Source organism: Phyllopteryx taeniolatus, chromosome 2, assembly GCF_024500385.1.
Source record: "Phyllopteryx taeniolatus isolate TA_2022b chromosome 2, UOR_Ptae_1.2, whole genome shotgun sequence".
Taxonomy (NCBI): Eukaryota; Metazoa; Chordata; class Actinopteri; order Syngnathiformes; family Syngnathidae; genus Phyllopteryx; species Phyllopteryx taeniolatus.
This window is the reverse complement of record NC_084503.1, coordinates 39,173,662-39,196,504: the sequence shown is the minus strand read 5'-3', so window position 1 is coordinate 39,196,504 and position 22,843 is coordinate 39,173,662. Positions and strand designations below refer to the sequence as shown.

Sequence of the window (22,843 nt, the reverse complement as noted above, 5' to 3'; positions counted from 1 at the left end):
TTTTTTGCTGAAGAAAATTAAACTGGCGGTCATTTCCAATAATAACAATCCATTTTGGAGCAATTGGTGATTGCCATGAGAACACCCCTTTTTCATCAGCAAAATCGAGACGCCAGCGCGGAATCCCTCCACCTCCAAAATGAAATTTTGAAATTGAAATTAACATTGCAAAGAGGAACTATGCAGCAAAGTTGGAAAAACTTGGTAACAACTCTAAATCAGTCTGGCATGCATTACAATCGCTGACCAATTACAAGCGACGATCACCCCAAGCTGAGAACAATAGTACACTAGCTGACGACTTGAATACCTACTGCAGATTTGAAAAGGACACTTTCACACCCCACACAGTGGCACCACCGACCACAATCACACCTCTGACTTCTGCGTTGACCATCCACGAAGGCTGTGAGACGCATCTTCAAACAACAAAAGATTAACAAAGCGGCAGGCCCAGACCTTGTGTCCCCATCCTGCCTCAAAGTCACACAGATCTTCAATAGATCTCTCGAACTGTGCTTAGTACTATCCTGTTTCAAACGCTTCACCATCATCCCAATCCCCAAGGAAACTGCAATATCGGGTCTGAATGACTACAGGCCTGTCGCCTTGACATCTGTGATCATGAAGTCCTTTGAACGCCTGGTGCTGGACCATCTCAAGATCGTCACAGGTCCCCTGCTGGACCCCCTGCAGTTTGCCTACCGAGCAAACAGGTCTGCGGATGATGCAGTCAACATGGGACTGCACTTCAACCTACAACACCTCGACAGTGCAGGCACCGACGCGAGGATCCTGTTCGTGGACTTCAGCTCGGCGTTCAACACCATCATCCCTGAACTCCTTTCCTCCAAGCTTCTCCAGCTCAGCGTCTCGCATGCCATCTGCCAGTGGATTTACAGCTTTCTGACGGGCAGGACACAGCAGGTGAGGCTGGGGGAGGCCACCTCATCCACATGCAGCATCAGCACTGGGTCACCCCAAGGTTGTGTCCTCTCTCCGCTGCTCTTCTCTCTCTACACGAACGACTGCAACTCAACGCACCCGGCTGTCAAACTCCTGAAGTTTGCAGATGAAACCACTGTCATCGGCCTCATCAAAGACTGTGACCAGTCGGCATATCGACAGGAAGTGGAGCGGCTGGAGCTGTGGTGCGGCCGACACAACCTGGAGCTGAACACGCTCAAGACTGTAGAGATGATCGTGGACTTCAGGAGGCATCCTTCGGCACAGCTGCCCCTCACGCTGTCCAGCTGCCTTGTGTCAACCGTCGAGATCTTCAAGTTCCTGGGAATTACAGTCTCTCAGGACATGAAGTGGGCGATCAACATCAACTCCGTCCTCATAAAGGCCCAGCAGAGGATCTACTTCCTGCGGCTTCTGAGGAAGCACGGCCTGCCACAGGAGCTGCTAAGGCAGTTCGACACAGCGGTCATTGAATCAGTCCTGTGTTCTTCCATCACAGTCTGGTTTGGTGCTGCTACAAAAAAGGACAGACTGCAACGGACAATCAAAACTGCTGAAAAGATTGTCGGTACCCCCCCTACCCACCCTTGAGGACTTGCACGCTGCCAGAACTGTAGTAGTCTCGCCAAGCTGCACTATTTGCATATCTGTTGTTGACCAATACTGGCCACTCATGCCAGGGTAGCATTTGCACCACTTGCACACTGACTGAGGAGTATCTGCAACATTTGCACAATCAACATTGTCCCAGATTATCGCACTCCTAGTCACTTTAAACTGCATACATTCCTTGACGTCTCGGCGCCCTTTGCATAATGGTCATTGCACCGGACTATTGCAATATTAGTCATTCGAACTGCTCTAAGTGCTAGAGGACTCTGCATCTTTTTGCACAATTGTCAAAAAAAAAAAAAAAAAAAAAAACGTTTTTAAATTGTACCGGCATTACCAGCTAATAGCAACCCTTTATTGCTCAGTGACTGTTTTTGTCAATGTCTTTATGTCTCAAAAGTGTTCTCTGTCAATTAACTGTCTGTTGTCGTACGAGAGCGGCTCCAACTACCGGAGACAAATTCCTTGTGCGTTTTTTGGACATACTTGGCAAAATAAAGATGATTCTGATTCTGAAAACAAGCCTAAAATGTCTGTTTATTTTGGGGGAATTCTTTCTGCAGACATCGTTTATAAGTCCAGAACTATGGAATAAGTGGGAATGTTCAGAGCATTAGCGAGGTCCTTTAAGGTTCAAAAGACAGACTGGAACCAGCAGTGGTGCTGCCAACTCAATCTCAACTATCTTGTGGCCTGAACAAGAACAGGAAGTCAACTAAACTAATAGGACCATTCAGATCTCAGCTAAAACATAACTCCCTTTGGCATTATTATTCTGCTCAATACAACACCAGCATGAAAACAGAACTTCAGAACATCCAAAAATATTTTCTTCTATACCTCGAGCAACCCTACAAACTCAGAACGATGGAACGTGAATAAAGTGAGTTTACCAAGGATAGTTAAATTGGCACACTGAGTCGTCAAGTTAGCACTTCAGCACCTCTGCATTACTTGAACTGTCTTTACATTTACGGACTGTCACTAGACTGTTCATGTTGAGAGGTTCATGTTTCTCAACAAGAACCAGCAAGCTTTATTGTTTTCTGTTTAGTTGGTTCTCATGCTATTGTCCTTCCGTCTGCCATTCTTGCTGTTCTGGTTCCTTTCATTTCATAGCATTTAATATTAGATTGTTAAAACAACTATAAAAAGCGATGAATATAAATAGTATGAATATAAAAATCACAAGTCCTTATACTGATGACAGTCTGCTGTAGTTGTGCCAAAATACTATTACTTTGATCACTTTTAGACTATGAACATAGTATTTCATTGTTTGTAAAACCTATTCTAAAATGTGAACACACTGCTCTGCTGATATACTTTCTTAAAGTATTTTATATTGTACTTTCTTCCTGTACAATTACTTTTTTTCCTCCGCTGCCCTTGTACTGTTAGGTGTTTTGTGTGTGAACTTTATTTTCATGATTATTATTATTTTTTTATATATATATAATTTTTATTTTCAGTGTGGGCCCCTAATATGTAGTTTTTTAAATGTTAGCTTTATCTTCATGTCGTGATTCTCAGGCTTTCTTCCTTTCTGTCATGGCATGATATTCTAAAATAAAAATGCAATTATTTATGAATAGGTCAGAAAAAGTACCAAAATGCTCTGAATATAGTCAATGAACTAAAACTTGAAAATTTCAAGCTTAAAAAATATATTTTGTGCTATAAAGGTGGCCCACAAAAGAGCATAATGACTTTAAATCCAAGACTTGCAATTTCCCACAAAATGCCATTCAAATGAAACACATCTAATCCAGTCTTTCCTAGAAAGACATTTGTAATCCCTTGTGGCAGCTGACCTTGACCATATTGTACTGCTACCATGGAAACAAATGTGAAATGTACCATAAATGCTTTCCCTATGTGCTGAAAGCTGAAACCAATCCCTTACAATAGTTAACATGCAATGGCTGAAGACTTTGGCATTCTTTTATTTTTGACTCTACCTGAAAAGGACTCTGGCTGTTGTAGTTCCGGACTTCTTTATCAGCTCCACGAACAAGCAGCACTCTGGCACAGTTATCCTGGGGAAGAAAGAATACATATTTAAAGAAAGAAGAGCTGGATCTAAGACATCGGGGCTCTTCAAGTCTCCTACTTTGGTCAGAAGAAAGGTCGCGTGTCTTCCAGTGACATGAGAAGAATTGTCTAAAGCCAAATAAGTCAGTAGAGCAGGAGCTGTTTAATATCATCCCATCCCTCGTAAAGGGAGAGAAGAGACAACAGAACATCTACTACCTATGTCAGGAATGCAGCATCGCTGGCTGTTAAGTGTGTATCTATTCCTCCACTCCAAAGACAGAGAGAGGAGGGTGAGAGAAATTGAGAGAGAAGAGCGAGAGAAGAACAGAGAGATGGAGACTGCTGAGGGGCTTGAATCTGCTGCACAAATCGCCCACAAAGTGCTCAACCACGCATGGACCGTGCGCGCACACATACAAAGACTTTTTTTTAGATCCATAATAAGCTATGGAGAGTTGGGAAATGGCTCATACTGACTCATATGCAGATATTGATACATAGCAATGTTGTCAGCATTAAATAGCATCACAGATTCAACATCTAAGTGTTACACTAATGCTTATGTCATTTTTATTCACACGTTTGATATCAGATAGCATAGATGCCTTTAAATGGAAATGTGGGCGATCTCGGGTGGCTTTTTGCTGACAGAAAACACAAAAGATACCGCGAGGAGAAACATACGGTAATGCTATCGTTATATAGATACAACACTACCACATCACAATCATATGAGGAGTTGGACATGACCTTCTTCAGCCATTCGCTAAGTTTTTACATTTTATTTGAACTGTTTTACAAGTTACATCATTGAAGATATCGATTCGGGTAAGACAGAACTTCCATCGTGCTAGTAAAATCAAGGCTGTTAGGCCAAAAGACAAGCAAAGCTGACCAAAGATGACCATGCTGAATGCATTTGAGTACTTGTGTTTTTTCTTATTCATATGCATTAGTGAAGAATTATTTTACTGGGAGTGCACTCACACATGGGTAGTCCGTGCTCAAGCACTTTTGGTCTCATACAATTTGTGACAACATACTGTGCTTATTCAAGGAGTTGCAATTTCTCTCATGATTTAAAACAGTTCAAGTGTCTTACCAGGTTTGTGACACGCTTTTGTCAAAATACCCGAAGGAGCAAGAATTACATACATACATACATACATACAGCCACTGTTTCATACAAGTGAGCTTGCCCTTCTACTGCAGGACCAATGGTGAGTCCGGCTTTCGATACAATGTGGACCAGTGGGCTTTTATCTCGTCCTTACAGCCAGACTTCTGAGTCTCCTCTCCAGCGTCGCTTGGCGCTGAGTATGCATGTTGACTGACTGCTTCCGGAGGCAGAGCCCAGTGTGTGCGGGGAAAAAATAAATTTAACTTGTGGAGGCAACATTTCATGTGTGCCTGCAAAGGTTGAATCAAGATAAATTGAATCAAGTCAAGTTTATTTATATAGCCCTTCATCATAAAAGTCTCAAAGGGCTTCACAGGCCCACAGTTGGCAATGATTGATGACATCTCCTAATCTAAACTGCCCAATCGGACCAGGAAAAACTCAAAAACCCATTTGGGGAAAAAATAAACCTTCCATGATGACTAGGCTGCAATGGATGTCATGTGGGCAATATTTATCACATAGTCTGGTGCTGTACAATGTTCATTACGATGGCAAGATGCTGTACAATGTTCATTAAGATGGCATAAGAGTCCATTTAAAGGTAGACGCCTTTGGGAAAGTGGTTCTGCCTCAAGACCTGACACGGTTGGTCGGAGTAGAATCCTCCATAGCAAAGACTCCGGGGGAAATGGTCCCCCTCACATCTTGTCCCAGTTGGTGGGTGCAGAACCCAATCAGCAACAGCCTCAGATTCGATCAATGTCAGCTCGCCCTCTCTCCGAGCAGGAGATGTGGAATAGGGGGTGGGCAAGCGGCAGTAAAACAGGCCTACATGTAGTACTTTAATTAAATGCCAAAGAGTAGAAGTAAGTCTTAAATCGGGATTTAAACATTTCTACTGAGGTAGCAGCTCAAATATCTACGGGTAGGGCATTCCAAAGTACTGGAGCCCAAATAGGAAATGGTCGAGAGTCTGCGGACTTGTTTCTGGCTCTCAGAGTCACCCAGAGACCAGCGTTTTGCGAGCCTAGGTTTGGGGATGGAACACACGGTACAACTAAGTCAGCAAGATAAGAGGGTGCTAACCCATGTACTATTTTATGAGTAAGTAACAGGACCTTAAAATTGCAGCTCAAGTGGACCAGGAGCCAATGTAATATGGTGGTAATATGAACAAACTTTATTGTCCTCATCAAAAGTATTGGTGCAGCATTTTGTACTAACTGCAGGCTTTTAATACTAGACATTGAAGACCAGAAACCACAACGTTACGATAGTCAAGGTGAGACGTAACAAGTGCAAATGCTATTTCGGTAATATTCTTAATGTGCTTTTGAAAGGAGAGAGTTGAGTCAATTATAACGCCAAGATTTTTTGCTGACTGACTTTGGATAATGGTGCTTTTGTCAAAACTCAGAGTGGTGTCCTTAAACAAGAAGCTGTGTTTAGCAGGGCAAATAATCAACAGCTCAGTATTCTCAGGGTTAAAGGCAAAAAATTACAGGACATCCACGGTTTAATCTCAGCCAGACACCTCCAGATTAGCGCAATTGCGCGGGCTAGTTAGTTTTAATGGCATGTATAGCTGAGTATAGTCGGCATAACAGTGAAAGCTAATCTTATATTTGTGTATGATATCGGGAACTCCGGTTTCCTCCCACATCCCAAAAAACATGCATGGTAGGTTAATTGAAGACTTTAAATTGCCCGTAGGTGTGAATGTGAGTGCGAATGGTTGTGTGTTTCTATGTGCCCTGCAATTGGCTGGCAACCAGTCCAGGGTGTACCCCGCCTCCTACCCGATGATAGCTGCGATAGGCTCCAGCACTCCCGCAACCCTTGTGAGGATATGCGGCTCAGAAAATGGATGGATCGCCAAGCAGAAGCATATAAATACTTAACAAAAGAGGGCCGGGTAACGGTCACTGCGGCACTCTACAAGTGACATTATAATACTCAGAGATCACATTACCACAAATTACACGGCGCATCCTACCCCAGAGATAAGAACTAAACCAAGAAAGTGCTGCGCCTGTACTTCCGATACACATTTTGAGGCAATCTAGTAGTATATTGTGATCAACGGTATCTGAGTTAGCGCTGAGGTTGAGTAATAATAGTATTGATGAGGTGTCACAATCCATAGCTAGTAAAAGAACATTCGTCACTTTTGCGAGGGCCGTTTCAGTGGCGTGGTCTGCCCTGAATCCAGGCCGAAGACTTTCAAATAGATTGCTCGAGGACATGTGAACATTAATAGAGTTGGGCAACGTTTGAATTTGAGGGATTCCAGTCCTGATTCCGGTTCCTTATTTCAATTCCGGTTCCAAACGATTCTCGATTCCGATTCTTTTATGGGGCTCTGTCAAAAAAGTTTGCATGGTTTAAATAAAGGGTGTCCATATTATGAACATGCATTTTCTTAGCAGCCCGCAGCATAGACTAGAATGAACATTTGACTCTGGGTTCTTTATAACCAGTATCAATATCAAACCTATGAACTAAAAAGCAATGTGTGTGTAACTAACCCGATTGACTTAATATTTATTAATTAATGTTTCAGCTAACAGTTAAATATAGCATTGTTAAAATCGTTATTTGGGACTGTTTTATCACGTGAAATGGTTTATATGTGCAAGTTTGAACTTGACTTCCCATTTTAAGCTAACCTATTATTTTGAAGGGTACGCACTGGAACTCAGCACTTTGGCACTAAAAGTAACTTCACACGGTACTGGAGATTTTATTTTATTTTTTTTCTTTTAACGGATGGAACCAAATGCTATAAAACGTTGATTGCTATCTTTACCCACCATTGAGGCACAAGGTTAGCGTTTGTGATACTGTGAGACAACGTTTATGTGAATTCTGTCCCAATTTATTGTGATGTAAAGTTGCTACTGTGAAGTTTTAACTCAATGTTAAGCTTTTTTTTCCTGTCATCGGCTCTTACGTTGATTTGTAGACTAAAATAAACGTGAAAAACCATCAGTGCAAAAGTGCAATCAACCGTTTACCTTGTTAGCTGCCTCAATGTTGTCAATTAGTCACTCGATAGACTGAAAGTTGACTTCACTGAAGCCCCGCGCGGTGTAGGCTGAGGCTCGGAGCGCATCAGATGCTACACATTGTGAAAACTTCATTTGCACAATATAATCTTATTCCAAGTGTTGCACTGAAGCAACTGGTCATTTTAACAAAGTTAAGACACTTTTTTTTGCTGCCACCGCTGTTGGGCACATGCACGTCTTCCTGCGCATTCTTCTTCGTTGGTTTTCGGCACGTCTTTGTTGGTTTTCACGGCTTCTTCTTTGGGGGTCGGTGGACTAGGCATTGAAACTGGGAACCGAAATTATTTAATTTGAACGTTTCCGGGAGACCCGGGACGTTAGTCCCAGTTCCAATCGGTTCTCGATGCCCAATCCTAATCATTAAGCTGTTGTACTACAATTTTTTCAATAATTGTTTTAATAAATGGGAGCTTTGACAGCAGCCTGTAATTCCAAAGACACTCAGGGTCGAGGTTGGGTCTTTTGAGTAGGGGTTGAATAACGGCTGTCTTGAAAGCTGCAAGTACAGCGGCGAAGGAGAGTGATACATTTATAATATGTAAGATTGAAGGTCCTAAGATTAAAAAAAGCTCTTTAACGAGTTTCCCAGGAAAAGGGTCAAGAGCAAGCACATTGTCTGTTTGCCGCACTAACTGTTTTGTGACTCTATCATGGGATACGTCCTCAAAATGAGAGAGGGTAGCCAGTCGGGTATCCTGAATGGTGCCCATATTAATTTCAGTAATCGAAGAATTCAATGAGACATGGTGTCCTTAATCTCATTCCTAAAGAGCACAAATCCTTTGTTAAAAATTGCATGAAATCATCAACTGAAAAGGAGGAGTTGTTGGAAGTAGGCTGCTTTTGGGTTAGTATCGCTACTATATCAAATCAGTATTTGCTGTAGGTGTAGAGCTGGTCCACTGTTCCACGGCGGTGATAAAAACCACACTGCTCCTCCTGAATCCGAGATTCGACTTCCCGACGGGCCCTCCTCCTGAGCACCCCTGAATAAACCTTAGCAGGGAGGCTGAGGTGTGTGATCCCCTGTAGTTAGAATCCAGAGGCACTGTCCCCGATGTTCACGCGATGTTGCAGAGGCATGTCAACCAGGACAGCTCCACAACATCCAGAGATTTTAGGAACTCTGGGAGAATATTATCCACCCCCTTGCCTTTGCCACCGAGGAGCTTTTTAACCACCTCGGTGACCTCAACCCCAGAGATGGGGGAGCCCGCCTCAGAGAACCCAGACTCTGCTTCCTCACGGGAAGGCGTGTCAGTGGAATTGAGGAGTTCTTCGGAGGATTTTCCCCACCGACTCACTACGTCTCGAGTCAAGGTCAGCAGCGCCCCAACCCCACTATACACAGTGTTGATGGTGCACTGCTTCCACCTCCGCCGGATGGTGGACCAGAATTTCCTGAAAGCCGTCAGAGCTTTCTCCATAGCTTCACCTAACTCCTCCCAAGCCTGAGTTTTGGCCTCAGCTTCCATCAAAGCTGCATTCCACTTGGCCAGCCAGTACTCATCAGCTGCCTCAGGAGTCACACAAACCAAAAAGGCCCGATAGGACTCCTTCAGGTTGACGGCATTCCTCACCGCTGGTGTCCAACGTGTTTGGGGGTTGCCACCATGACAGGCACCGACTACCTTACGGCCAGAGCTCTGGTCGGCCGCCTCAGCAATGGAGGCGCGGAACATGATCCACTCGGACTCAATGTCCCCCACCTCCCCCGGTAGGTGAGCAAAGTTCTGTCAGAGGTGTGAGTTGAAACTCCTTCTGACAGGGGATTCTGCCAGAAGTTCCCAGCAGACCCCCACATAACGTTTGGGCCTGCCAGGTTGGAGTGGCATGTTCCCCCACCATCGGAGCCAACACATCACCAGGTGGTGATCAGTTGACAGCTCCGCCCCTCTCTTCACCCCAGCCGCAAGTCCGATGACACGACCACAATGTCGATCATTGAACTACGGGCTAAGCTGTCCTGGTGCTAAGTACATGTATGGACACCCTTAAGCTTGAAGATTGTGTTCGTTATGGACAATCCTTGATGAGCACAGAAGTCCAATAACGGAACACCATTCAGGTCCTGATTGGGGAGGCCGTTCCTCACAATCACGCCATTCCTGGTCTCACTGTCAATGCCTACATGAGCATTGAATTCCCCCAGCAGAATGATGGAGTCCCCAGCGGGATTGCTCTCCAGCACCCCCTCCAAGGAGACCGAAAATAGTGGGTACGCTGAAGTGGAAGAGAGTCCAAACCCTCTCGAGAGGACTGGTACCAGAGCCCAAGCTGTGTGTGGAGGCGAGCCCGACTATATCTAGTCGGAACTTCTCGAACTCACATATCCAGCTCGGGCTCCTTCCTGCCAGAGAGGTGACGTTTCACGTCCCTAGTGCCAGCTTCTGTAGCCGGGGATCGGATTGCCAAAGTCCCTGCCTTCGGCCACCACACACTTCACCCAACCCCTATGGTCCCTCCCACAGAGGGTGAACCCATGGGAAGGGGGACCCACATTACCCTTTCGGGCTGTGCCCGGCTGGGTCCCATGGGTGCCGGCCCAGCTACCAGGCACTTATCTTTGAGCCGCAACTCCAGGCCTCGCTCCGGTGACCCGCGTCCGGGCAAGCGAAAACGTTTTCCAGTATTTTTACGCATCCAAGGAGTCTTTTGAGCCGTGCTTTGTCTGGTCCCTCACCTAGGACCTGTTTGCCATGGGTGACCCTGCCAGGTGCATAAAGCCCCAAACAACTTGGCTCCTAGGATCATTGGGACACACAATCCTCTCCACCATAATAAGGTGATGGCTCAAGGAGAGGAAACATTTTATCAATATTAATATTTAGAGGTTGTTCAATACCTTTGAAGTTTTACGTCAACTATGAATATTATTCAGGATTGTTTCCATATAATGTAGTACATTGTGCTAACATACAATGGTTAGATAATACCATTTTCCAGTGGATTCCTGACGGGCAGGACACAGCAGGTGAGGCTGGGGGACACCAACTCATCGACACGCACTACCAGCACTTGGGCACCCTAACGTTGTGTCCTCTCTCCGCTGCTCTTCTCTCTCTACACAAACGACTGCACCTTAACCCACCCGGCTGTCAAACTCCCGAAGTTTGCAGTCATCGGCCTCATCAAAGACAGTGACGAGGCTGCGTATCGACAGGAAGTGGAGCGGCTGGAGGTGCGGTGCGCCCGACGCAACCTGGAGCTGAACACGCTCAAGACTGTAGAGATGATAGTGGACTTCAGGACTTCTACACAGCAGTCATCGAAGCTGTCCAGTGTTCATACATCACAGTCTGGTTTGGTGCTGCCACAAAAAAGGAAAAACTCCAACTGCAACGGACAATCAAACCTGCTGAAAAGATTGTCGGTAACGCCCTACCCACCCGTGAGGACTTACACGCTGCTAGAACTAAGACAAGAGCATGCAAAATCCTCTTGGACCCTCCACCTCCTGATCCCAACCTCTTCCAGCTCCTTCCCTCAGGTAGGCAGTATTGATCAATGCAAACTAAAACAAGCAGACATTACAACACCTTCTTCCTTCTTGCCATTAACTAACCATTGTAACATGCTGCCAACTTTGTCTTGAGATTGTAGTCACATCTCTGTCGGGCCAATTATACATCACTCATGGACTCACTGTAGTAGTCTCGCCACGCTGCACTATTTGCATATCTGTTGTTGACCAATACTGGACACTCATGTGCTCGAGAAGTATCTGCACCATTTGCACAATTGACATTGTCCCAGATTATCGCACTACTAGTCACAAGTCTCTGCGCCATTTGCACAATGCTCACTACACCACGCTATTGTTCTATTAGTCATTTCAAATTGCACTTATTGCTAGAGGACTCGGCATCATTTTGCACAATTGTCAAAAAAATAAATAATTACCAGATTACTGGCCTTACTGAACCTTTTATTGCGCAGTAAATGTTTTTTTTTTTTTTAGTGTCTTTATGTCTCAAATGTATTCTCTGGCAATTGACTCTCTGTTGTCGTAATAGAGCGGCTCCAATTACCGGGGACAAATTCCTTGTGTGTTTTTGACATACTTGCCAAATAAAAATGATTCTGATCAGTCAAAAGCGTGACAGGAGTTTGTTTATTTCCTTCTTTTTAAAATGTTGCACATTTGTACTATATAGTGATCAGCACTAGTACTCATCACTATCGTGAAGCAGGTTAGTTCAAAAATATACAGGAATTGTTCAGTTTGTGATAAAAGCATGAAATTTGGTACACATATAGCCAAAGGCATTCCCAAAAGATGTGGATATGGAGGCATGATTTTTCAACATGGCACCCATTTTTCAAAATGGCCACCAACAACTGGTTTAATTAATTATAATATGATATTTAAGACTAAATTAGTTAGTAATCGGTTTACGGCGGCACGGTGGACGACTGGTTAGAGCGTATGCCTGACAGTTCTGAGGACGGGGGTTCAATCCCCGGCCCTGCCTGTGAGTTTGCATGTTCTCCCCATGCCTGCGTGGGTTTTCTCCGGGCACTCCGGTTTCCTCCCGCATCCCAAAAACATGCATGGTAGGTTCATTGAAGACTCTAAATTGCCCGTAGGTGAACACATTTCAGGGGGTGAGAGTTGAACATTCCCCAAATTTTTATTTTCACGCTATATAAGGACCACTGTACTAATACATATTGGTAGCCCATAAATGGGTGGGGAAAAATTACTGTTTTGCTGCAGACTGAGAGGAACGAGGTTGATTCTCCAATAGGTCAGTTTCTTCTGGCTCAGAGTTATATTCTGGTTCTGGTGTCTCAAACATTAGGCTTAAGAAAATTGCTATACAACATAGCATCCATTTTCCAGGTTCTAGTATGGTATTTGATTGACACTTAACAGTTGAATGGGGTGTGGTTTCAATGCATTCGTCAGGCATGCCCACAGGATTTTACAGCAGAGACAATTTTGATTTTTCATGATTTTGAAGCCTTGTTTTATATACTTGGTGAGATTTTTAATATTTTCAAATTTGGCAGGGTTGTTTTCAACACTCTTTTCTGTGGTATGACAAATTTACACACCATATTTTTGCTTTACAAGTAGTTTTTGGGAAAAGAAAAAAGAAAAAAAAACAAGAAGAGTGAAGACACTTGCAGCAATACCCCTCAGAAGAGCCCTGGACACTGTTGTACTCATTAGGGTCGAGGGTGAGCTGGAGCCTATCCCAGCTGACTTTGAGCAAGAGACGGGTTACACGCTGGCCTGGTCACCAGCCAAATGCCAGGGCACATTTGGTAGACAAACATTCACACGTACTGTACTGTATGGGAAATTTAGAATCTTCAAAGAACCTAACAGGCATCTTTTTGGAATGTGGGCGGAAGCCCAAGTACCCAGAGAAAACCCACGCAAGCACGAGGAGAACATGCAAACCTTTTGACAGAAAGTATCCATAAACCTACAGTTCTAAATTTAGGGATTAGTATTTGGTATTTGTGTGTGGAGCAATAAAAAAAAAAAAAAGCACGTAATTATTCCCATGAGGAGAAGGAACAAGAAGCCAGCAGGGTGCATAGACACAGAACTGAACTGAATGAGGTAGAGCAGCAGAAACAGCACCACACGCTTTTAAAAAAGACTAAATTGAGGCAGTGAGATGATGGTAGTGGATTCTGACATAACTGAAGCTGTTTTGGGTGACTTTTTAGCAAATGAGAATTTCATGTTTCAGTCCTTTTTGTTGATATACTGTCCACTATAGTCAAAGGAAACAGTCTGAATTACTGCTACTTTGGAATCTTGCATGGTTTACTGCCGTTTGGAATAAAAATCATATCCGTGTGCATTTGTTGACGAGTTGGCCAAGAGAAGTTAGTTATGGAGTCGATATTCACATTCGACCTTCACTTCCATTACTAGTTACCGAATGTATTATGACCTACTGGTTGAAAATCTTAGCATGCTCAAAGATTGCATCTCATCTGAGTTGAAAACTGTTTGGTACCAATTGTCTGTCCATAATGCAAGAGCTAACTAACTTCCCGCTGGAGGAAATGGAACCAGAAATGATGGTCAAAAGCTAAAGAGAACCTTTGAATTTACACATTAAAAATACCAAAAACAGTTATATTGTCATGTCTTACACATTAGTTGATCATTTTAACATTGAATCAGTTTGTAGAATGTCTGCATACAGCTCTAAATAGTAACATTAGCACTTAAAGGTCAGAGGACAAATATTTTAAAATTGTGCTTGATAACTCTAGAATCCCTTTATAAACTGCCATTTTGAAGTGATTATATGGCAGATATACAAGAGTTAAATTGATAAATATGATGCAGAATGCACCTTCCGGTCTCGTCTCTTTCCGGCGCTGTGACGTCACACAAGCCAAACATCCTGTTCATTTGGCGTTGTGTGCTATTGTTCCGTGCTGTTGTTCCCGTCCTTGTATATTTGTTGTCGTATGATTTAACAATGTCACAATGGTTTATTGTGTGGCATTTGGTTGTACAAATGGTTCATGCAGCGGCAAGAGTTTTTTTGGGGGGGTTTTCCAAGTGAAGAAGGAATACGTGACCAGTGGATAGTGAAAGTCACTCGGCAAGGGAAGAAACGTGGTCACCTATGGGTGCCTAGCAAGCATTCCAAATCGGCGCGTTTAGTAGTAGTTAGGCAGAGGCTGAAACCAGCTGCGGTGCCAACTAAGAACTAAATCTCGCAGCCGCCACGATGCACCAGCGAAGCGGCGCAGACAAGAGGTGAGCATTTTCCTTGTATATACCTACGACTGGTAGGTATTATGGTTACTATGCACTGGGGAGTATGAAAAAGACCCACACAGTAGTTTTCAGTGCTGACGTCTGTACTTTTGCCTATATGACAAGCCAACAGACACACGGCAAAGACTGTGTGCGGCGTGTTATAACGCAACTCGAGCGAAGGGTACACAATATATAGGAATACTGGATCCTATGTAAAAGCATGTGCCATGTCACTGAAACATATATGAATATATAATGCGTATAGTCGTGCTAAAAAATATTGGCACCCCTGGGGTGGCATTATTTCAAGCCATGACTGTATAAAAAGACATGCTTTTGACATACCGTCACATCGAGCCAGTGGCCACTCTTTTTCTGTTTTACAGCTGCTACTTGGCTGCTCGTCGTCGTCACTGTCAGGTTTCGACCTCCTGTTCGGCTCAAACATGTACGCTTTGACGATGCCAATTTCAGTTGGGTGCTCCAGTACGTCGAAATCCTCCTCCTCCACATATTTCAACACGTTGCTCACTATTGCGTATAGTGTGTAGTGCACTGTGTTTGTCAATTGCAACATCACTTCCGGTAGCCCTTGCGGTGGATAGAGTAACCACACCCTGGTGTCTTGAGCTTCGGGTATCTTCGGGGAGGACTCAATATGCGTCATAAAAACCTAATTTTTACCTAAACTATGGTTGAAAACTTGCTGGAAGTTACGTGCATGTATTACATAACATATAAACATCACAAATATGAATTTTAACTGACCCCATAACATCTTTGTCATCTGACCTTTAAATGAGCACAAACAGCATGAGAGGTATCGAGGATGGTGTATTAACATTATAGATCATGAAAGGGGTTGATTCTAGATTGCCAAGGCAACACGAGAAATGCTATTCTTGTATTACGAGGCTGTTTGCAATCAAAATGTAATATTTTAAGGTAGTTATTTATATTGTAACTTTAAATTTATATTTTTCCTCACATGCTATATTGCCCCTCCTCATTTCTTGTGCATATGTTTAACCGGAGAATTGACCCCTGGCTAAAATGGACATTTTAACCAACTTTGTGCCCACTACTCACCTGGTTATATAGCGCACAGACATGTAGGGCAGAGTTTCCTGAGGCATTCTGAGCACTCATGTCTGCTCCATAGAACAGTAGATGCTCCAGGTGCTGCACATGTCCATGTCGGCAGGCCTGCAAACACAAGATAGCAGCACACAACCTTTACCTCCGACAGAAGAAAGCAGATGTTGCAGTACCATGCATTGAACACTAGATGCCAATGTGCTACAAATGAGATAAGATTAAGAATGGGGAGAAACGGTATAACCTCAGTTTGAATCCAGCCACTTAAAAAAAAGGAGGAACACATGAGCGTGAGCAGGAGATTAAAGGCATTAGATGAAGTCTAAATACGATAAAATGCACCAATCAGAAGAAGAAGAAAAAAAGGATTCTGTGTAAAACAACAAGGAATTGCATTTGTTTAGAAGAGCACCGGAAATGCGGAAATGTCCAAAGAAAGAGAATCACGAGGCCCCTCTTCGGATTCTCCAATCTCCTAACCTTAATGCCACCTTTCCTTAACCTTTGCAGTAATACGTCAACGGGTCAAGGAGACGTGAAAAGGTGCCACCTTTCGAACATAGGAAAGGACAGCACTGAGGAGTCTTTTAAAATAATCCACAGATTCTACCCATGTTAAATATTTCTACAACAATTAAAAATATATAGATAGGTATACTAAAATGAAGACAAGCAATATATTAGGACCAATAGACACGGTGAAAGATATTAAAACTTTGAATCTATGTATTTTTGTAATATGATCATTTGCCTTTTTGCCACTGATCGTATGTCACCCCCTGGCGATTGTGTTTGTATGTTCTGTTTTCTGAATAAATATGAAAGGAAAGAGGTCTCTAGCTTGTTTTTTTTGTCCTTTTTCTCTTTAACTGGAAGTTTTATCCCTCACAGATGTTTCCGTATTTTATGTTTTGCGTTTACAGCTGTTTTTTTTTTGTGTGTTTTTGTATGGCTAGCCTATAATATTAATGTTAAAATTATTGAGGCAAATTTTATATTCACATTGTTATTGTTCACTAGGTCTGTATTCATGATGCATTTTTGTTTATTTGTTCTGGTATGTTCTTTTTTTCCAGATAAAAGTTTTATGTAATTATTTTTAAAGTCTCTAACGTGACACTCAAGCGTCTTTGTGAAGTTTGTAAACCTTGTCGGTGGTCTCTTGCTTTAAATATTGCTGTTGTACTGCTGTACAGGATTGTGTGTAATAAATTTCCTTTCCTATCGTAAAGGTTGCAAAGGAGTACCGGTAACCTATGCTGAAGGTGGATTAAAGGTGGCATTGAGGCAACTTTCCTAAGCATTTTGTAGAATTTGAAAGGCCAGTCCTCCAAGTACTTCCAGTTCATCTCGCTTGGATAGGAAAGGAAAGTTCTTAAGTAAAAACGAGATTCCGAAGAGGGCCGTTGTTTGTTTGGCCCAAAATATACTGAAATACAGCAATATAATAGAAAGAGGTGTAAATTGCTATATTTAAAATGTAATCAAAGTTGGACAATCCACCACATACATTACAGTAAGAAATCAGAATGATTTCAAGGGATCCATCATCATACATTAGCTATATACAATTATAACTTGAGTGCTTGCTGGTGAAATAAAAGTTATTATTTCCAGAATGGTGCAACAAGGACATTGATATACAGTACATAGTTACACATGCAGTATTTTCTGAGTAAGTAAATTGACTGTCAGTCACACAAGGAAAAATGAAATCTTTAAAGAAGAATCTGTCATGTTATACATTTACTTTCAACAACATATATAATTACTTTTTACGTCACATCTTTTTCCTTTATTTGATATCTTTTGACATATTTTGGTAAGTGTTATTTTTTATCATCGTATTTTGTAGTTGTTTGCAAGTCTGTATGTTTGCAAGGAGGCTACTTTTTTGGCGAATGAAACAAAGATCGAATGGATGGGACTAATGATGAATGATTTTATTGAGATCAAACAGTTAAAGCAAAATCAATTTCTCAAGCCTCAGCGTTGTTATGCACATGGGTCACCCAAAGTTTTATAAAAAAATAAAAATAAAATAAACTGGCATGTATTTAAAAAAATCATACGATGGAACAAAAAAAACAAATCATACAGCAGGGGTGAAAACAAAACACGGTGATGAAAAAAAAGACATTTACCTTTTTTTTCTCCTAATTACTGACCAAAATAAATAATAAAGATATAAAATAAAGTAAATGTATAACAACACGGATCCTCCTTCGAAGCAGAGGCATTGTAATTGTCCTAATGGTGCGACAGAAAATACTACATGTAAATATGTAAAATCACACTGTACATCAAGGTCATGCTTGGCCAAAGTAACTACATAGGGTCATAGAAATGTGGCAGTTCTTCTCCAACCTGTCATGATCTGTGCCTTGCAGTTCCTCTTTGGAGCTTGGGTGCCACAATATGGGTCTCTTTTCCCTCTTGCTCCAGCAATAATCACCCCCTCGCCCGCGCACCTGATCTCAATCAGCACTCATCACTGCCTGCATTTAAGCCTGCCAGATCCAGGGATCCAACGCCAGAGTATTCAACCTCATCCGTGGTACACAGGCCAACTCTCGAGATTCCTTCCTTTGTGTTTGATTGATTACTTGACTACCCGCATTTGTACTGATCCTCTTGTGTTCTCCTCCACCTCCAGTGTTCTTTCGCTGCCTGCTCCGGCCACACCGTCAAGCTCTTCAACCTGCCCACGGTCGCGCTTCCTGCATGTTCCTTGTTCCGACGGACCACCATCACACCTTGGATATACAAACCTTGACCTACCCCCAAATAAACCATTCTCATCTACTTCCACCGCCTCCGTCTGCTTTTGGTTCCAGTCCAATACCATAGGGTTACTAATCGTGACAGAATACTCTGGCCACCATGGACCCAGCAACACCGGAAGCGTTGAGGGAAGCGCTCGCCCATCAAGGCGCCCAGATAGGGAGACAGGATAAAGCTCTTTGTGAAATCATGGACTCATTAAGCACACAGCAAGTATCTCTCCTGTCCTCACAGATGCACTCCGGCAATAATAACGGCGTCCTCCGTGAAATGGGTCAACCGGTTCATCTTTGTCTATTTCACTGATATTTTCATCTTCTCCCGCTCTCCCGAAGAACATCGCCAACATGTCCGCCAAGCCCTTCAACGACTACTTGAGAACCACCACTTTGTGAAACCTGAAAAGTGTGAATTCCACCTCTCCTCCGTACACTTCCTGGGATACATCATTCAGTTTTTGGTGGACAGGGAGGGGTATGGTCTGGAGGAACATTCCTGGAACTCTCACAGGCTTATATTGTATGACTCATTGATTAGGGATTTTTATGCGGCCCACCCTGAGAAGCCTGGAAGGATACCCGGAGGCATCCATTGGGGGGGGTTACTGTCATAATCTGTGCCCTGCAGTTCCTCTTAGGAGCTTGGGTGGCGCTTTGTGCCTCTCTTTTCCCTCTCTCTCCAACAATCATTACCACCGAGCCCGCGCACCTGTTCTCAATCAGCACTCATCACTGCCTGCATTTAAGCGTGCCAGATCCAGGGATACAACGCCAGAGTATTCACACTCGTTCGTAGTACACAGGCCGACTCTCGTGGTTCCTTCTCTTGTGTTTGATTGATTACTTGGCTACCCACATTTGTATTGATCCTCTTGTGTTCTCCTCCGCCTACAGTGTTCCTCCCGGGTTTCCCGCTTCGCTGCCCGCTCACAGCCACGCTGTCAAGCTCTTCACCTGCACAAGCTCCCGCTTCCTGCAACTTGCTTGTTCCGACGGACAACCATATCACGACTTGGGTATACAAACCATGAGCTACCCCCAAATAAAGCACTCATCTACTTCCTGCGCCTCCGTGTGCTTTTGGGTCCAGTCCATTACCATACAATTACTAATTGTGACACAACCAGTGGAAAAGGTTGGACAAATTGTATGGGTATTAAATGGAGTTTAATACAGGCATGCTGAGTGCTTTTTTTTGGTAAAGATTTTCATCTTGGTCATCACTAGATACAAACTTCCTGAAAGTAATTAATAATTAAGGCAAAATGTAAATGTTGTGCCACCACAATGTTAACATTTTGCATAGAACAGAATTCCAAATTGAGATAAAAAGGTAAAGCTAGCTGGACCCACCTACAATGTTACCAAAAGGTTTACGTTGAAATTCAGTTATTTACTTTGTTTAATAATGGTAAATAAATGTGAATAAAAACATTATAAACACTGATATTGCCATGCTATTTGCAATATGTGATGCATATACATAGTTCTGAACGTTGTATAACAAGCCTCAAAGCTGATCATTACTGTGTCAGAAGTGGGACAGATTGGGGAAGGCAAAGAATTTGGAAGTGAACACAGTGAGTGCGATATGCACAGTCTGATAAAACTGATGGTCTAAACACAGACAAGCACACGCACACACACTTACACCCACACACACACACAGACACACACACAAACACAGTGTGGAGATGCGCATAGTGTTGTCATAGCTGCAGGGCGAGTTGCCCAACATGACTTTTATCTTAGGTGGGTAGCAGCTGCCACAATGTGTGTCTATGTGGTTTCATACTGCCTTCCCAAAGCAAATTACTCTAAATAACTAAACAGCCCAAATTCCCTCTGTGAAAATGAGTGCAGCTGGTGAATCTCGTGGTGTGCTTGTGTGTACCTGATGAATTTCATGCCATCCATTCTCATCCTGGCAGCACACAGAGGCGTGATGATTCAAAAGGAGCTCACCGCAACCTGGGTCTCCCCCCACAACCACGCTGTGAAACAAAGGAGTCAGACCACGGCTGTCCTTGTAGTCTGGAGATGCCCCCAGCTCCAACAGTGTCTGCAAAATGGGTGCATGTGGTGGTGTAAGTGGGGAGTCCAAAACAAAAAGGTTATCTGACTTATTGAGCAAGCTATGTCAACCATTCCATTTCCTGACTACGTCATGACTCCAAATTACTAATTGACATCGTTGTGTTTTTAAGTGTAAATAATTGTGGCAACCATGTACAGTGTATAACAGAAAAAACATTGTTATATTCGAACTTCTCTTTCAACAGCACAGACAACAAAAATCATGCATGATTCCTTATAAATCCACACAAACTGAAACATAACTTTACAAATTTGGCAGAAACAGCAACATACAGGATAATAGTATCTCAGCTTGTCATAAGTTTATTTCCCGGTCCTTAATATGGTTGCTACTTCTTGTTAGCCTAATCATTAGCCCCGAAGTCCAATGAAAAAATCCTATCCACTATGAAGTTTGAATGACAATGACGGGGTAGGGCAATGATGGTGCTGTGCCAGTGGACACAGTGATTGCCAGTGGCGGTGTTGGTTTTAATGTCGACCTGTGCAAAACCCCTTAATGGCATCCACAGGCCCTTATAAGGTGCCCACATGGTCGACTGTCTTCGCCCCAGAGTGCCGCCCCCAGTGCTTGCACACTTTGCACATAAGAATTTCCCCCACTGTCGATTGCACAAACTATGGAGCGCCAAAGAGTAAAAATTCACACTGAAAATACAGTAATTAAGGTGGCCGACTGGTTAGCACATCTGCCTCACTATGCATGTTCTCCCCATGCCTGCGTGGGTTTTCTCTGGGTACTCCGGTTTCCTCCCACATTCCAAAAACATGCATGTGAGGTTAATTGAACTCTAAATTTCCCCTAGGTGTGAATGTGAGTGCGAATGGTTGTTTGTTTGTTTGTGCCCTGCGATTGGCTGGTGACCAGTTCAGGGTGTACTCCGGCTCTCGCCCAAAGATAGTTGGGATAGGCTCTAGCACGCCCGCGACCCTTGTGAGGTCCATTTTCTTTACCGCTTATCCTCACTAGGGTCGCAGGCGTAATAATATTAAAAAACAAATTAATAATATTAACTCTTAATTTCAAGTCAAAGTGTTTCAACTTCTAGGAAAGTAAAATGGGTAAATTGAAGTAATATAAACAGCCAAGAGGACCCATGTGAAATAGTTTGAAATCAGCGTTCCTGGCCGGAGCATTTAAGCGACACAGCCAGCTACTGATGAAAGCAACGCTGATGTAAACAAACGCTGTTAGCAAGTACAGAATGGGTCAAAGAGGCTTTGTAAAGGTACTTGTGCAACACATTGCCCATGACTAAATCGTCCACATGAGTCCAAACGGTAAAGCTCTGTTTTTAGCTCAAAAGACTCGTTAAGCTGTGTTTGCTGCGCTGATTGAGTTGAGCATGCAACGTGTGTCTGACGTCACATTGGTTGCGCTTAAAATAGTATAAGACTAAAATATTTTCATGATAGAAGAATTCATCTGAATGAATCAAATTTCCTGTAAAATATTTCATATTAAAGGGCAATAAGAGCATGGATATACATTATGTTAATACATTTATGTTAAAACAACAGTGACGGCTTGATGTATATTTATTGTGGAGAAATGTGAAACATAAGTGAATCTAAGGGTGGTGCTCAAATGCTAATGCCAATGCATTTAATGCACCTCCGCAAGTGATGAACTGGTGAAGAATACAACTTTTTGATGAACTGTAAAAATAAACTACTGATTGCCAAAATAAAAGGAGGAAAAAAAGAAAAAAAGCTGCTTCGTTATTGAATGAAATCCAGATGAAATCTTTGGTGGTCTTTTTCAATTGGGGAAGCTGCATGTTTACAGGTACAATAAGATGACAACTAAAATGGAAAAGCTAACATACTGTAGGTTCAAACGGAACGCAATTCCCGATTAATAAAACTACAAATTGAATTTAAAAAACATGTTCCGTCTCGCCCGACCCCTCCTCCTCCGCATGATCGTGGTTTGTACCTTGTCACTCAGAAAACAAGAGAAAAGGTAAAGTTGTGACTTTTTTTGTCCAATCAGGGGGTCACCACAGCAAGTCACTCGCATGATTTGTTTGACAGTAAAGAACAGTACAGATACAGGAAAAAAATTAAGAAATATCTTTTGTAATATATTTTAAATTCGGTGACATGTTATAAACTGAAAACAGTAGTAAAAACAAACAATTTAAATAAACACTATTCGATTTCTTTTTTAAACATATGTAACTTGCCAATGGGGAGGGGGCGGGGGGCATATAAAGTCTCGCCAGGGGTGCCACATTGGGTAGGGTTGGCCCTGCTCTCCATGCTAGTGAAGCCCTCCCTGGCGATTGCAAACTTGGCAAAGTGAGTT

At 42.8% G+C, this 22,843-nt stretch overlaps 1 protein-coding gene across 1 annotated transcript in view; it reads right to left on the bottom strand.

The window, feature by feature from the left end:
* Positions 1-22,843, bottom strand: part of LOC133474453 (SH3 and multiple ankyrin repeat domains protein 2-like) — a 282,765-nt gene that overhangs the window by 224,314 nt on the left and 35,608 nt on the right. The window contains exons 6-8 of the mRNA XM_061766190.1: positions 20,330-20,497; positions 15,644-15,760; positions 3,540-3,617 (exon numbers count right to left, since the gene is read on the bottom strand). Of these exons, the coding sequence (XP_061622174.1) occupies positions 3,540-3,617; positions 15,644-15,760; positions 20,330-20,497 (363 nt within the window). The remainder of the gene's footprint in view (positions 1-3,539; positions 3,618-15,643; positions 15,761-20,329; positions 20,498-22,843) is intronic.